Source organism: Heterodontus francisci, chromosome 19 (assembly GCF_036365525.1).
Source record: "Heterodontus francisci isolate sHetFra1 chromosome 19, sHetFra1.hap1, whole genome shotgun sequence".
Classification (NCBI taxonomy): domain Eukaryota; kingdom Metazoa; phylum Chordata; class Chondrichthyes; order Heterodontiformes; family Heterodontidae; genus Heterodontus; species Heterodontus francisci.
Window position 1 is genome coordinate 62726063 of NC_090389.1, and position 14144 is coordinate 62740206.

Sequence of the window (14144 nt, forward strand, 5' to 3'; positions counted from 1 at the left end):
GACCGTTTCAGCTAGACTTTGGATGACATTGACAAAAGGCAAATAGAAAGCATAGTACTGATGAGTGGAACATAGATTACAAGAAAAGAAGGAATTACACTAACACCAGCCCAGCAGGGTGATCAAAATCACCCACGGGTAGTGAATCTAGGAATGTGCCCGTGAACCTGTTCTGGCATTCATTTAGATCATGGCTGATCTGTACCTCAACTCCATTTACCTGCCTTTGTTCCCTATCCCTTAATATCTTTGCCCAACAAAAATCTGTTGATCACTGTCTTGAAAATTTTACTTGACCCAGAATCCGCAATCCTTTGGGGTGGGTTTGGGGGTGGGGGTATGTTGGGGTGAATGAAAGAGTTCCTTTTGTGCTGTCACAACTGCAATGATACAACCTTCATGGGCTAACTCAGACATTGTCTTTAAGAAATGAATCTCTATTTTATAAGTGAACAATGGTCCAAAATGGACGTCGAAGAAAAAGCCTTTTGTGTATTCAAACAGTCTGACAAAGACAAAGGACAAATCTTCAAAGCCAAAAGGTGTTAATGAATCCCATCTTACATCCATCCTAAAAACATTCCAGAAAGTTGTCTTCTAAAACAGATGGTGTGAAGTAGCCACATCCTGGGCCATTGTGGGAAAGAAACCATGCAAAAGAAACCAGAATGCCTCCTAACAGGAGGTGAGAAGTGACACAGTTTTACCTTTAAAAAGACAGCCAGAGAGAGAGACTGACCCAAAAGGTGAAGCTACTTGTAACAGCTGGCATTTCAGTGAGCCAGAAAGCATTTGCCCTGCCAAAAAATCTAACATCTACGTTATACAGCAGCGAGCTGGAAGTAACCCACCATCTTCAACAGAACCTTCAATCAAGAGAGAAATCTACAATCATTTCAGGCCTGCAGCCATCTAGAACTTGAGTCTTAAGAGAGTTCAACAGGTTTATTGTAACCTTTCTCCCCCACTTAAAAAAAAAATCACATTCCTCTTCCCCATCTGCTTCTCCATGTGTGTGCATGAGTGGATGTGGTTGTGGTTGTGACAATTTCGGGATAACAATTGACTTAAGTTTTCTTGTAGGTTTTTAAAACAGTCGCTGTCTGGTTATTTGAAAAATAAAACACCAAACTAAATTCTAAAGGCTAAACTCTAATACAAATACACTTGCTGCGGTCAGGTGGGGAGTTGAACAGTGAGAACAACCCTTGTCACACCACATCACGCACACTGTAACAGTGTGAAAAAATGCTTGCTGATTTCACAGTTCCTCTATTTATCCTATTGAATATCTTTATGGTCTTAAGACCTCGATTAGATCACCCTCTCAACCTTCTAAACTCAAACAAATACAAGTCAAGTTTATGAAACCTGTAAACCTTGGTATCATTCTGGTGAATCTGTGCAGTACCCTCTCAAAGGCCAACATGTCTTTCCTGAGGTACAGTTCCCAAAACTGTAGTACTCGTGGAGGGTCTGACCAACTGGGCAACTAATGCGTCACTTCCTCATTTTTGTATTTAAACACTTGAGTTAAAGACCACAACATTCCATTTGCTTTTTTGATTGCTTTTTATACTATACACTAGCTTTTAGTGATTTGTCTCCATGGACAGCTAAATACCTTTTTTCCCTGTACAACTCCTACAGTCTGTCCATTAAGAACATATTCAAATTTGTTTTTGGATCCTAGAATGGATGACCTCACATTTCCACAGATTAAATTCCATCTACCATAGTTTTGCCACTCACTTAGTCTGTCTGTCTATTTGTAATTTCATATTCCCAGCTACACAACCTATTAGATATTGTTATGACTGAGGCAGGAGAAGTGCACTGTTAATTAATTCCCTCTTCTCCACAGGTCACAGAACATCAATAAATTTTCCCACTTACCGAAACAGCCACTTAAATACTCTTTGTCTCCAGAATAAAGGTTTCTTTATTAAACAAAATTATCCATTTATTATAAAACCAAGTCTTAACCAATAATGAAATAAATAAATACACGAATTGAGATATTTGTCACGAGAGAGATTTTAAAACTGAGGTCTGTGTGCCTTTAAGATTGAGAAAAAGGATTTTCTGTGAACAGTGACTGCTGAGACTTGGTGTTTGACCTGCAGGCTGTAAAGCTTGTATCCAAGCAACCAGAAAGATTTTATGACTGTCTTGTGACTAGTTTGTTAAAAGTTTTTAAGTTTCATTTTGGGTTGAGAAGCCAGTTGCTGTTTGCAGACCAGAAGAACAACTCTCCCTGAAAGGAAGACTTGTCTCTCTTGTGTCTTTAAAAAAAAAAAAAGGAAATTTACCATTTGAGTTGGGGCTGTGCTCTGCCTGGAGAGAGAAAAAAGACCCAGAGAAACAGGAGTTGCTGCTCTCTGTAGAGACAAGCTCCTTTGCTGAGAGGAAGCCTGCATTATAGAAGGTAGCAAAATTCCTATTGTCTCCATTCTCTGGTAAATCTCTGCTTCAAGAGTGAGTCCTGTTGCCTTTTGTATTTTTGGAAGATCCTGAAATCTCAAGAAAGTTTCCACTGTTAGACTGCTACTTTAAAATTTAAGTATACCTGTTGCTACAACCTTTTGCTGAAAGATCTTTGTGATGGCTGCTACAGGCGAATTGCATTGAGTGCCTTCCCATCACAGACTGTTAATTAATCTCACCTGGAGAGACTGCGAGTGGCATCTGACTATATGTCTCTGGGACACCTCACTGATCCAGAAATATCCTACCAGACATTACCCAGTTATTTTATTATTCCTAAGAAACAGTTCTAATTTAAAACATCATTTTAAAACCGGTTAACCGTTGGTTTTTGAATATGTGTGTGTGTGTGCATGAGGGTTAGGAAGAACAAGAAGTTATAAAATCTTTTCATACATACAGATTTATCTCATCATTTAAAACTAGGTTTATTAATAAATAGTTAATTTTGTTGTTTAAAGAAACCGTGTTTGTTGTGCTTTATTCTGGGAAACTTTACTAATATGCTGTGACCTGTGGATTAGTGGGATTGAATTAACAGCGCCTTGGTCATAACAACAGAATCATAGTTTAAGGCACAGAAAGAGGCCACTTGGCCCATTGTGTCTGTACCGGCCGAAAAACGATCCACCTCTTCTAATCTCACCTTCCAGCATTTGGTCCATAGCCCTGCAGATTACAGCACTTGAGATGCATATCCAGACTCCTTTTGAATGAGGTTGAGGATCTCTGCCTCAACTACCCTTTCAGGCAGTGAGTTCCAGACCCCCACCACCCTCTGGGTGAAAATGTTTCTCCTCATCTGCCCTCTAATTTTTCTACCAATCACTTTAAATCTATGCCCCCTCATCACTGATCTCTCTGCTAACCCTTCACCTCCACTCTATCGAAGCCCCTCAAAATTTTGTACATATTAAAGCTCCTTATTTTTCCCCAGCCCTCACGCACATACATCCAAAAACCGGTTAATCAAAAAAAAGGATTTTTGTTTACAGCTGTTTCAAAGGAATAAAAAAAAACTTAGATCTTGAAGGAAGTTCTTTGGTTTGGTAATGCGTCCCAAACTTGAATAGTTGGATACCACTCGAAGTCTTTCCAGGCGTGGTTGATGAACAGTCTGTGTTGGGTAGGAGTTCAAAGAAATTTGGCAGTAGAAGGCTTCACATAACTCTTCCATCAGGGGTGTAGTAACAGGTGTCAGTTCACACATTCGATGCAAAAGTCCTTTTAAAGATGCAAGATTTCTGCAAATATTTATGATTTCTTCAGAAATGCAGGAGGCAACTGTACCACTTCATGCAAATGTTTGCTTTTCAAGAGCAAGGATTCTTTACAAAGAGGTAATACTTCTCTGGTTCGTTTTCTGATCTCCTGGCAGGTTCATCTCAAATTCCAATTGCCTGCTTTAGTCCAAACCTATTGGCTTTTAAAGTTCAAAATGAAACTAAAATTTTCCAAGCAAGTCCCATGGCAATCATAAATTCTCTCGTCACACCAAAGGGTAGCTCTTGGGTCAAACCCCCTGCTGGTTTCCTTGAAATTACCTGGTTTCCAGTATTTGTTTACTGGTTAAAACCAGGAACCTCTTGTTGACCTTGCTTTTTTAAAAAGCATCCATAAAGTTCAGCTATCTCCAGATGTTTCAATGTCCATGAATTTTTTTTTATTTTGTAAAAATATAGATTCCAAGTTTTAGCAAAAAAGGACTCACACTGTACCGTTCTCTATTGTTTCATCTAAGTTGTTCATATAGAATAATAGAATGATGTTACTCAGAAGGAAGCCATTCAGCCTATCATGCTTGTGCTGGCTTTGTGAAGGAGCTATCCAATTAGAACCGCACCCCTTCTCTTTCCCCATAGCCCTGGATATTTTCTCTCTCAAGTATTTATCCAATTCCCTTTTGGAAGTTGTTATTGAATCTGTTTCCACATTCCTTTCAGGCAATGTATTACAGATCATCATAACTCACTGTGTAAACAAAAGAAAGTTTTCCTCATTTCATCTCTGGTTCTTTGGTTCTTTTGCCATTTATAGTAAATCTGTGACCTCATTGACTTTATCAAAACCCTTCATGACTTTGAACACCTCTATCAAACCTTCCCTTAACCTTCTCTGCTCTAAGGAGAACTACCCAAGTTTCTTTAATATCTCCACATAACTCAAGTCTGTCATCCCTGGTACCATTCTAGTCAAGCTCCTCTGCACCCTCTCTAAGGCTTTGACATCCTCCCTAAAGTTGATGCCCAGAATTGGACATAATACTGCAGCTGGGGCCTAATCAGTGTTCTATAAACATTGAGCATAGGGCGGCGCAGTGGTTAGCACCGCAGCCTCACAGCTCCAGTGACCCGGGTTCAATTCTGGGTACTGCCTGTGCGGAGTTTGCAAGTTCTCCCTGTGACCGTGTGGGTTTCCGCCGGGTGCTCCGGTTTCCTCCCACAGCCAAAGATTTGCAGGTGATAGGTAAATTGGCCATTGTAAATTGCCCCTAGTGTAGGTAGGTGGTAGGGAATATGGGAATAGGTGGTAGGGTTAGTATAAATGGGTGGTTCTTGGTCGGCACAGACTCGGTGGGCCAAAGGGCCTATTTCAGTGCTGTATCTCTAAATAAAAAGAATAAATAAAAAATAACTTTCTTGCTTTTGTACCTAATGCCTTTATTTATAAAGCCAAGAACCTGCCAGCCTTCTCAACTTGTCCTGCTACCTTCCAAGACTGGTGTATGTACACCCTTACCCTGTTCCTGCACCCGCTTTAAAATTATATCATTTAGTTTATATTACCTCTCCTCATTCTTCCTACCAAAATGAATTGCTTCATGCTTCTCTGCATTAAGTTTCATCTGCCATGTGTCTGCCCATTTCACCAGTCTGTCCTCCTGATGTCTGTTACTATCCTCATAACTGATTGCAACATTTAAATTTCGTGTCATCTGCAGGCTTTGAAATTATGCCATGTATACCCAAATCCAGATCATTTATATATAATCAAAAAGAGCAGTGGTTCCAATAATGATCCTGGGTGTTACAACCAGGTGAGAAAGAGGTCCTGGGTTCCCTTTCAGCCTTCACCTGGTCTTACTGTAACAGGGTTTTATTTTAAACAGACCATGTTTTTAGCTCCCCCTTGGTGAATCCTTGTTCACCACTTTCCAATTATAAGGCAAAGAAATGAGCACAAACAGGCTTTCTTAGGTTTAAAAAGGAAAGGTAAAATGTTATTAAACTTAAACTCTAATTCAGTTGCCTACGGATACGTGATACACACATGCAAATAGAGACAAAAGAGCAGAAGAAAAATAAAGTAGAGAAGTTTGAGGCAGTATCAGAAGAGTTTCTTGTTTACTATGCTTCGAGCTCACTAGTACTTTTGTAAGTAGTCTTGCTTTTTGTTGGGGCCCAGTATTCTTTTTTAAACCTTGTTCACTGTAGGAGACTTTTCTCTCTCTTGGGGATCATGTGTCTTCAGTCGGTTTTTGGAGTTCCGTGAGAAAGAGATGGGTACAGACAGGAGAGGCTATGGCAAGCCAACCACGAGAGGTCTTCTCAATCGAGGAACAAACAGCTTTCTGCCCAAACTCTCAGTTCAAACTCTATAATTCAGAAAAAAAACCCAGACTGCCAAGCAGGTTAGTGATGTGACTAACTGGTTTGACTGTGTCTGTTTGTGGATTGTATTGGAGCAGGGGTTAGCAGGACAAGTTGAGAAGGCTGTTAGGCAGGCAGGATCCTTGGCTTTATAAATAAAGGCATAAGGTACAAAAGCAAGAAAGTTATGCTCAATGTTTATAAAACACTCTCTGTTCATATGCAAAAATGTCTTTCCAGCCAGGGGCCTGGCAACCCCTTGTAACAGGATTTCTCCTCTTCCCAGCAACAATTTGAAATTTAATGTCCATGTGGTGAAATTACTATGCCTCATTCTTGGCAGGTGGAGGCCTGCATGATACTGGGCAACACCACTGTACACTTCTCTTCAGTCTGAAAAGCAACCATTTGCCATTACTCACTGCTTTCTGTCCCTTAGCCAAATTCTTATCCATGCAGCCACTTTAATCCCACGGACTTCAATTTTACGAACAAGTCTATTATGTGGTACTTTATCAAATGCCTTGTCAAAGTCCATGTACATAGCTGCACTATCTTCGTCAAACCACAATCAAGTTAGTCAAATGCAATTTACTTTTGACAAATCCATGGTGGCTTTCATTTATTAATCCATATTTTTCTAAGTGCCAATTAATTTGTCCCAAATTAGTGTCTGTAAAAGTTTTCCCACCACCGTTTGGCTGGCTGGCTGTAGTTGGCAGGCTTATCCTTCTCCCCTTCTTGAACAGGGGTGTAAAGTTTGCATTCCTCTGGTACCACTCATGTATGCAAGGAGGATTGTAAGATGGTAACCAGAACCTCTGCAATTTCCCACATTACATCCCTCAGTAACCTAGGATGCATCCTGATCAGACCCGGGTGACTTTTCTACTACAGATCTGTGGGTAACACCACTTGACACATCTTACCAATGAGAAAACTTTCCCTGTACCCCTGCTCTGTCTGATAACTCCCAACCAATTTTTCAACTCATGTCACAAGGTTATCTTCAGTTCATGTCCTTTCCAGAACAGTACTAAATGTCTTCATAAGAGCACCAGATGGATGAGGATCAGAAGTCTGCACAATTATAGAGCATGTTGATCTCAACTTCTTTGAGGAAGTGACAACTCAAGTGAACTATAGTAAACCTATTATATGGTGTACTCCTATGATGTGGTGCACCTCAACTTCCACATAGTTGCACAAGGAAAGGCTAATGATTACACTCAAAACTGTAGGGATTCAGGGTAAACCTTGGGAACTGATTGAAGCGTAGGAAACAATGAGTATGTGTTCGAGTTATCAGATTGCGGAGTAATGAGTGAGGTGCCTTGGGGCTCAATACGGAACCATTGCTGTTTCTAATTTATGTAATCACCTTTGATTCAGAAACTCAATGCAAAGTGGCTACATTTGCAGATCATACTAAATAGGGATAGTGAAAGCAGTTTAGAGATTACAGAATGATTTGGACAAGATATGTAAGTGAATGGAACAATGGCAAATAATATTTAATGGATTGTGCTACAGATTTAAAAAAAAAACTACCTACATGTCATGAATAATGTTCAAAAACTAAGGATGAAGCTGAAGGAGATCTAGGATCCACGAAATATGATCAACCAATGCACACCAATCAGTGAAGCCAGTAGGATGGCAAGCTGCATCGCCAAATGGTGGAATATAATTTGGAAGAAACAATGATTGAACTTCGTAGTGCTCTATTGAAATAGTTTTAATACTGCATCCCATTCTGGTCACCAAGAAATGAAAGTTCCAAAGTGCTGGGGGCAGTGCAGAGAAGAGGCTGATTCCTCAGGTATCTGGGAATAACAGTAAATAAAATCTGAATGTATGTAAGTGTTAATATGATTTATCTTTATATCTAGTTTAATAATTGCTGAATGTGGCAGTGCCAGGAGATTTGATGGAGGTATATGAGATTATGACAGGTTTGTATAGGTGAAGACAAAGAAAAGCTGTTCCCATTAGCTGATGGTACAAGGACTAGGGGGCACAGATATAAGGTTTTGGGCAAGAGATGCAGTGGGATGTGAGGAAGAACCTTTTTTATGCAGTGTGTGGTAATGACCTGGAACTCTCTGCCTGTGAGAGTGATGAAAACAGAGCCTATCAATGATTTCAAAAGCAAATTGATGGGCAGTTGAGGGAAATAAGCTTGCAGTACTACAGGATAGTGCTGGGGAATGGGACTGATTTGATTGCTTTAGAGAGAGCCAGCATGGACTCGATGGGCCAGATGGCCATCTTCTGTACCATAATGACTCTCTGATTAAGTTCCAGGATATCAGATCAGGCCACCATCCAAATTGAGTGACTGCCCGTTTTAAATAAAAGCAAAATACTGCGGATGCCGGAAATCTGAAACAAAAACAAGAAATGCTGGAGTCACTCAGTAGGTCTGGCAGCATCTGTGGAAAGAGAAGCAGAGTTAACGTTTCGGGTCAGTGACCCTTCTTCGGAACTCTACCCTTCCGAAGAAGGGTCACTGACCCGAAACGTTAACTCTGCTTCTCTTTCCACAGATGCTGCCAGACCTGCTGAGTGACTCCAGCATTTCTTGTTTTTGTGCCCGTTTTAAATGCTGGTTAAAAGTGCTTGATAATTGTTTGAACAACTAACTTGGGAGACTCATTGCAGCTACATAAATATTGGCTGTAGAAAGTTCAGAGTCCAGTAAGCGAACAAATTATGCTGAAAGCACTGTATGCAAAATAAACCTTGACTAGTTTATTACTAGAAGTAGTTACAATTAATAGCTGGGTCAGCACATATCTTTCCTGAGTGCATAAAATTAACTGGGTGAGGTTCTTGGAATTAGAAGGAGGACTTTCTTCCATAATTCTGGGTTGGATCTGAACGCAGGTTTTAGGAGTAAAACAATAGTGTACTAACCATTTACACTGCCCTGTTCTCCAAAACTCTTTTAAAACCTGTTGATTAATAGGACATTTATTTTTACAAATGGGAGCAAAACTAATTTGAGAATCCTGTCCTATTTGCTACTGTAACTACTTTTGACTCACTGCTTGGGTGGGTGTCTGAACTTTCGATGTATAAACCTAAGTCGTACCTTCAGTTTTGGCATCATCACAAACAGCAGGGGTGGCAAAAGAAACATGGCAGCTAGGACTCTTAGGACTGCTTGTGTCCTGTTCCAACCCATGTGCAGGTAATAAAGCAGTGCTGTTGTTGTTTTCCTATACAGAGCTTCTCCAGTGTACAGTGTTTTAGGAAAAGTAAACTTAACTATTGCTTCAAAGTTTCTCCAATCACAGAAGCAAGTGATGGTGAAACTATTTCAATACCTGTACAGAACAGCGTGAAGGCCACACATACTCAGATTGATGCTAGCCAAGTTTTTTGCTGCTGCTTTCACTATCCTACTGGTAAAGTTGAAAGAACTTGCATTTATATAGCATCTTCCACATCCTTTAGATGACCCAAAGTGCTTCATAGCTAGTGAATTGTTTTTGCAGTGTAGATAGTGTTAAATTAGCAAATGCAGCAGCCAATTTTTGCACGGCAAGGTTTCACAAACAGCAATGAGATGATTGATCAGTTGGTCTAATTTATTGGTATTGGTTGAGGGATAAATGTGGACCAGGACATGGAGAACTCCCCTGCCCTTTAAATATAACCATGAGCAATTAGACAGGGTCTTTGTTTAATCTCCATCCGAAAGACAGCACTTTTGACAATACAGTACTTTTTTTAGTACTCTATTGGTCTAGATTATATGCTCAAAGCATAGAGTGGAACATGGATCCGAGACTTTGACTTGGAGGAGAGTTTGCTACTATTGAGCCAAGCTAACACTTCAATGGAGACATGCTAGCCCAGTTAGACTGTGCAAGAAGAGCTCTGTACCTACCGAATGATTTCACAGCAGCATCTGCAGGCAGAAATATTTCAACAGACAATTTGAAGCTCATCTTCTGAAAGGAAGCTGGTACACCATGCCAACAGCAACATAAAAACATGGAAAATATCTGACACTACTGCTGGAAGCACCCTCATCATGATCTGGAAGGCTTTTCTAGCACAATGTAAGTCTGCGTGCCAGTGTGCGATCAACAGCATGTGTACTATGATTGATTGCACGCATCATCTTTGCTGCTTCAAGCACACTTTAGATCATCATGGTAACTGTCTCCAGAGCCAGGTGCAGAGCTATACCATCTTCTGCAAGGACTCCAGCAACTACTATGCTACAGTACAGGGCTGACCTGTTCAGTGAGCTGTGGCCTGAAACTTGGCTCCATTTTTTTTGCAGGCATCCTGTAATACTGACCTATGGAGATAGGGTTGTGAAGTAGCACAAAACCACACTCCTTGCAAGCCCCTCAGGCAGCACCACCACCACTTCAGTCATTGAACAGGTACTGGGTACTGGGCTGCTCTGATGCTTGCTTTCAGATTGATGCCAGCACTTTGTGTTTTCTTTTCTTTTTTTGCTTGTCATTACTTAGCACCCTCACTGTTTAGCCTTGGCAAAGACTTCTAATCAGTCGCCTTCTGAGCTGTTCCAAAGGTTTTCAAAAATGTCATTTTATTTTGATATCCTTTAATTGCCCCCTCCTTTAAATTTCACTTCATGTAATTTCTACTTTGTCTACTCGTGTGCTTCCTGTTCTTGTCCAGGTTTGCACTTGATGCTATGCAAAAGAGCTACCCTCAGAAAAGTTGGTGCAAACAGCTCCCCTTCATTTAACTCTACACAACCTGCTCGAAACCATTTCATTATAAATTTCAATATCTGAAAATCAAAGCTTTTCTTTGTACAATTAGGCTTCAAATTCAGCCCAGCAACAAATTACATGCTTTTCCTAGATGAAAGTTCCAGGGAAAATCTCAGTTCAGTTTTTCATGAGCTAACTAGCCAGTAACTACATCCACATGTAGTACTACTGAATTTCCTTTTAAAAAAAAAAAAAATAATTTTTAACATTTGTTTTCAGATTATTTTTATAACTTTGGATGGAAGGACTATGGTGTGGCTTCTCTCACCACTATCCTTGATATGGTCAAAGTTATGGCTTTTGCCCTACAAGAAGGAAAAGTGGCTGTTCACTGTCATGCAGGACTTGGAAGGACAGGTAAGAGATAAACCAGTACTGTTCTTGTAGATGTTTTTCTGTAGATGTTTATGGTTTTCTTTCAGAATTCAGTATAAAACCAAATACATATTTAGTTAATTGTATCCTTCTCTCCCCGCCATCCACCCAAAAAAATTGAAGTTGAGTAATTATTTACAAACTCTAAACTAAGTTGATTATATACATAAAACATTAATTAATGTAATTAATAAAACAAGGTTAGACAGGGCAGATGATGTGCCACAACTGCAGAATGTGAGAGTTTGTGGAGAGCATTGCGATTCTGGACAACCACATCTGCTGTAAATGTCTGCATCTTAAGGAACTGCAGCTCCGTGTTGTTGAGCTGGAGTCTGAAGTGCAGACATTTATCATGGAGGGGAAGAGCTACCTGGGCACTTTGATCAGGAGGCAATTGCAACCCTTACGTTGAGAAATGGTACAGGTCTAGTTGTTGGTCAAGGACAGGAGTTAGTGATTGCAAGTTAGACAGGTACCTCAGGTGGAGTTCTGGAGGAGCTTCAGCCTTTGCCCTTCTCCAACAGATACAAGGTTCTTGCCTGTGTGGATGAGGGTAAAGTCTGCAGGATAGATGAGCAAACTGACCATGGCACTGTGGTACAGAAGGCCATTCATGTGGGGGGAGTAAAAAGAAATGTGGTTGTGAGCTATGTACCTAGAATCCCAAGTTTCTTTGGACCTCCACTGTTCCGCGCTTTGCACCATTTAGAAAGTACTCGCATCTTTTTTAGGCCTCCTCCTGAAGTTCCTAGCATCCCAGACGCCAGTCTTCAGTCAATTTGATTTCACTGTGCTTGATATCAAGAAACGACAGAAGGCACAGAATACTGCAAAGGCTATGGGCTCTGACAACATTCCGGCAATAGTACTGAAGACCTGTGCTCCAGAACTTGCTGCACCCCTAGCTAAGCTGTTCCAGTACAGCTACAACACTGGTATCTACCCGGCAATGTGGAAAATTGCCCAGGTATGTCTTGTACACAAAAAGCAGGATGGAAAGTGATGGAATGTGTTGTCGACAGTGCTATCGAGTGGCACTTGCTCAGAAATAACCTGCTCAGTGATGCTCAGTTTCCGTTCTGCCAGGACCACTCAGCTCCTGACCATATTACAGCCTTGGTTCAAACATGGACAAAAGAGCTGAACTCCACAGGTGAGGAGAGAGTGACTGCTCTTGACATCAAGGCAGCATTTGACAGAGTATGGCATCGGGGAAAACTCTCCGCTGGTTGAAGTCATACCTAGTGCAAAGAAAGATGGTTGTGGTTGTTGGAGGTCAATCCTCAGCTCCAGGACATCACTGCAGGAGTTCCTCAGGATATTGTCCTAGACCCAACCATCTTCAGTTGCTTCATCAATGACCCTTCCCTCCATCATAAGGTCAGAAGTGGGGATGTTCGCTGATGATTGCACAATGTTCAGCACCATTCGTGACTTCTCAGATACTGAAGCAGTCAGTGTAGAAATGCAGCAAGACCTGGACAATATCCAGACTTGGGCTGATAAGCGGCAAGTAACATTCACGCCACACAAGTGCCAGGCAATGACTATCTCCAACAAGAGAGAATCTAACCATCTCCCCTTGACATTCCATGGCATCATGATTGTTGAATCCTCCACTATCAACATCCTGGGGGTTATCATTGACCAGAAACTGAACTGGAGTAGCCATATAAATACCGTGGCTACAACAGCAGGTCAGAGGCTAGGAATTCTGTGGTGAGTAACTCACCTCCTGACTCCCCAAAGCCTGTCTACCATCTACAAGGCACAAGTCAGGGGTGTGATGGAATACTGTCCACTTGCCTGGATGGGTGCAGCTCCAACAACACTCAAGCAGCTCGACACCATTCAGGAGAAAGCAGCCCGCTTGATTGGCACCCCATCCACAAACATTCACTTCCTCCACCACCGATGTAAAGTGGCGACAGTGTGTACCATCTACAAGATGCACTGCTGCAATGCCCCAAGGCTCCTTCCATAGCACCTTCCAAACCCGCAACCTCTACCACCTTGAAGGACAAGGGCAGCAGATGCATGGGAACACCACCACCTGCAAGTTCCCCTCCAAGCCACGCATCATAATGATTAGGAACTATATTGCTGTTATTTCACTGTCACTGGGTCAAATTCCTGGAACTCCCTTCCTAACAGCACCGTAGGTGTACCTACCCCAAATGGACTGCAGTGGTTCAAGAAGGCATCTCACCACCACCTTCGCTTGGGTAATTAGGGATGGGCAATAACTGCTGGCCTGGCCAGCGGTGCCCACATTCCCATAAACGAATAAAAAAAGGTCCGAAGTGGATGACCTCACATTTGCCTACATTAAAATACATTTTTCACAGTTTTGCCCATTCTCTTAATTCATCAATATCTCTTTGTAATTTTCTTTAATCTACACGGCTTACAATGCTGCTTATCTTTGTCATCGGCAAACTTGACTCTGTGGCTTTCAATCCCATCGCCGAATTCATTAATAAATAGTGAATAATTGAGCCCCCGACACACATCCTTGTGGGACACCACAAGTCACATCCTGCCAATTAAAATACCTGCTCATTATCCCTACTGTCTTCTGCCACTTAATCAATTTCCTAACTAGGTCAATAATTTACCTTCAGTTCCATGAGGTTCAACTTCAGTTAACAGTGTTCATTGAGCGACTTTATCAAATGCTTTCTGGAAGTCCGTTGGGACAGGCTTCACTTAAACTGGAGTCGGACCTGTATCCTTGCGAATTGCATAACTAGGGCTGTAGACAGGGCTTTCAACTAAAAAGGTGGGGGTTGGTCCATATGAGGAGAAATTTATTAATCTAAAGAGAAAAGTCAAGGCCATGGAGCAGTGCAGTGATTTGGGTAAAGATAAGTAGAGTGTGACAGAAAGGCACAGAGCTATGTGGTAATAGTGCAGCAGTGAA

General features: G+C 41.3%; 1 protein-coding gene across 12 annotated transcripts in view; it reads left to right on the forward strand.

Moving 5' to 3' along the window:
• Positions 1–14144, forward strand: part of ptpdc1a (protein tyrosine phosphatase domain containing 1a) — a 179691-nt gene that overhangs the window by 135481 nt on the left and 30066 nt on the right. For all 12 annotated transcript variants that reach the window (XM_068051770.1, XM_068051771.1, XM_068051776.1 and 9 more), the window contains one exon: positions 11063–11200. In XM_068051770.1, coding sequence (XP_067907871.1) covers positions 11063–11200 — 138 coding nt within the window. The remainder of the gene's footprint in view (positions 1–11062; positions 11201–14144) is intronic.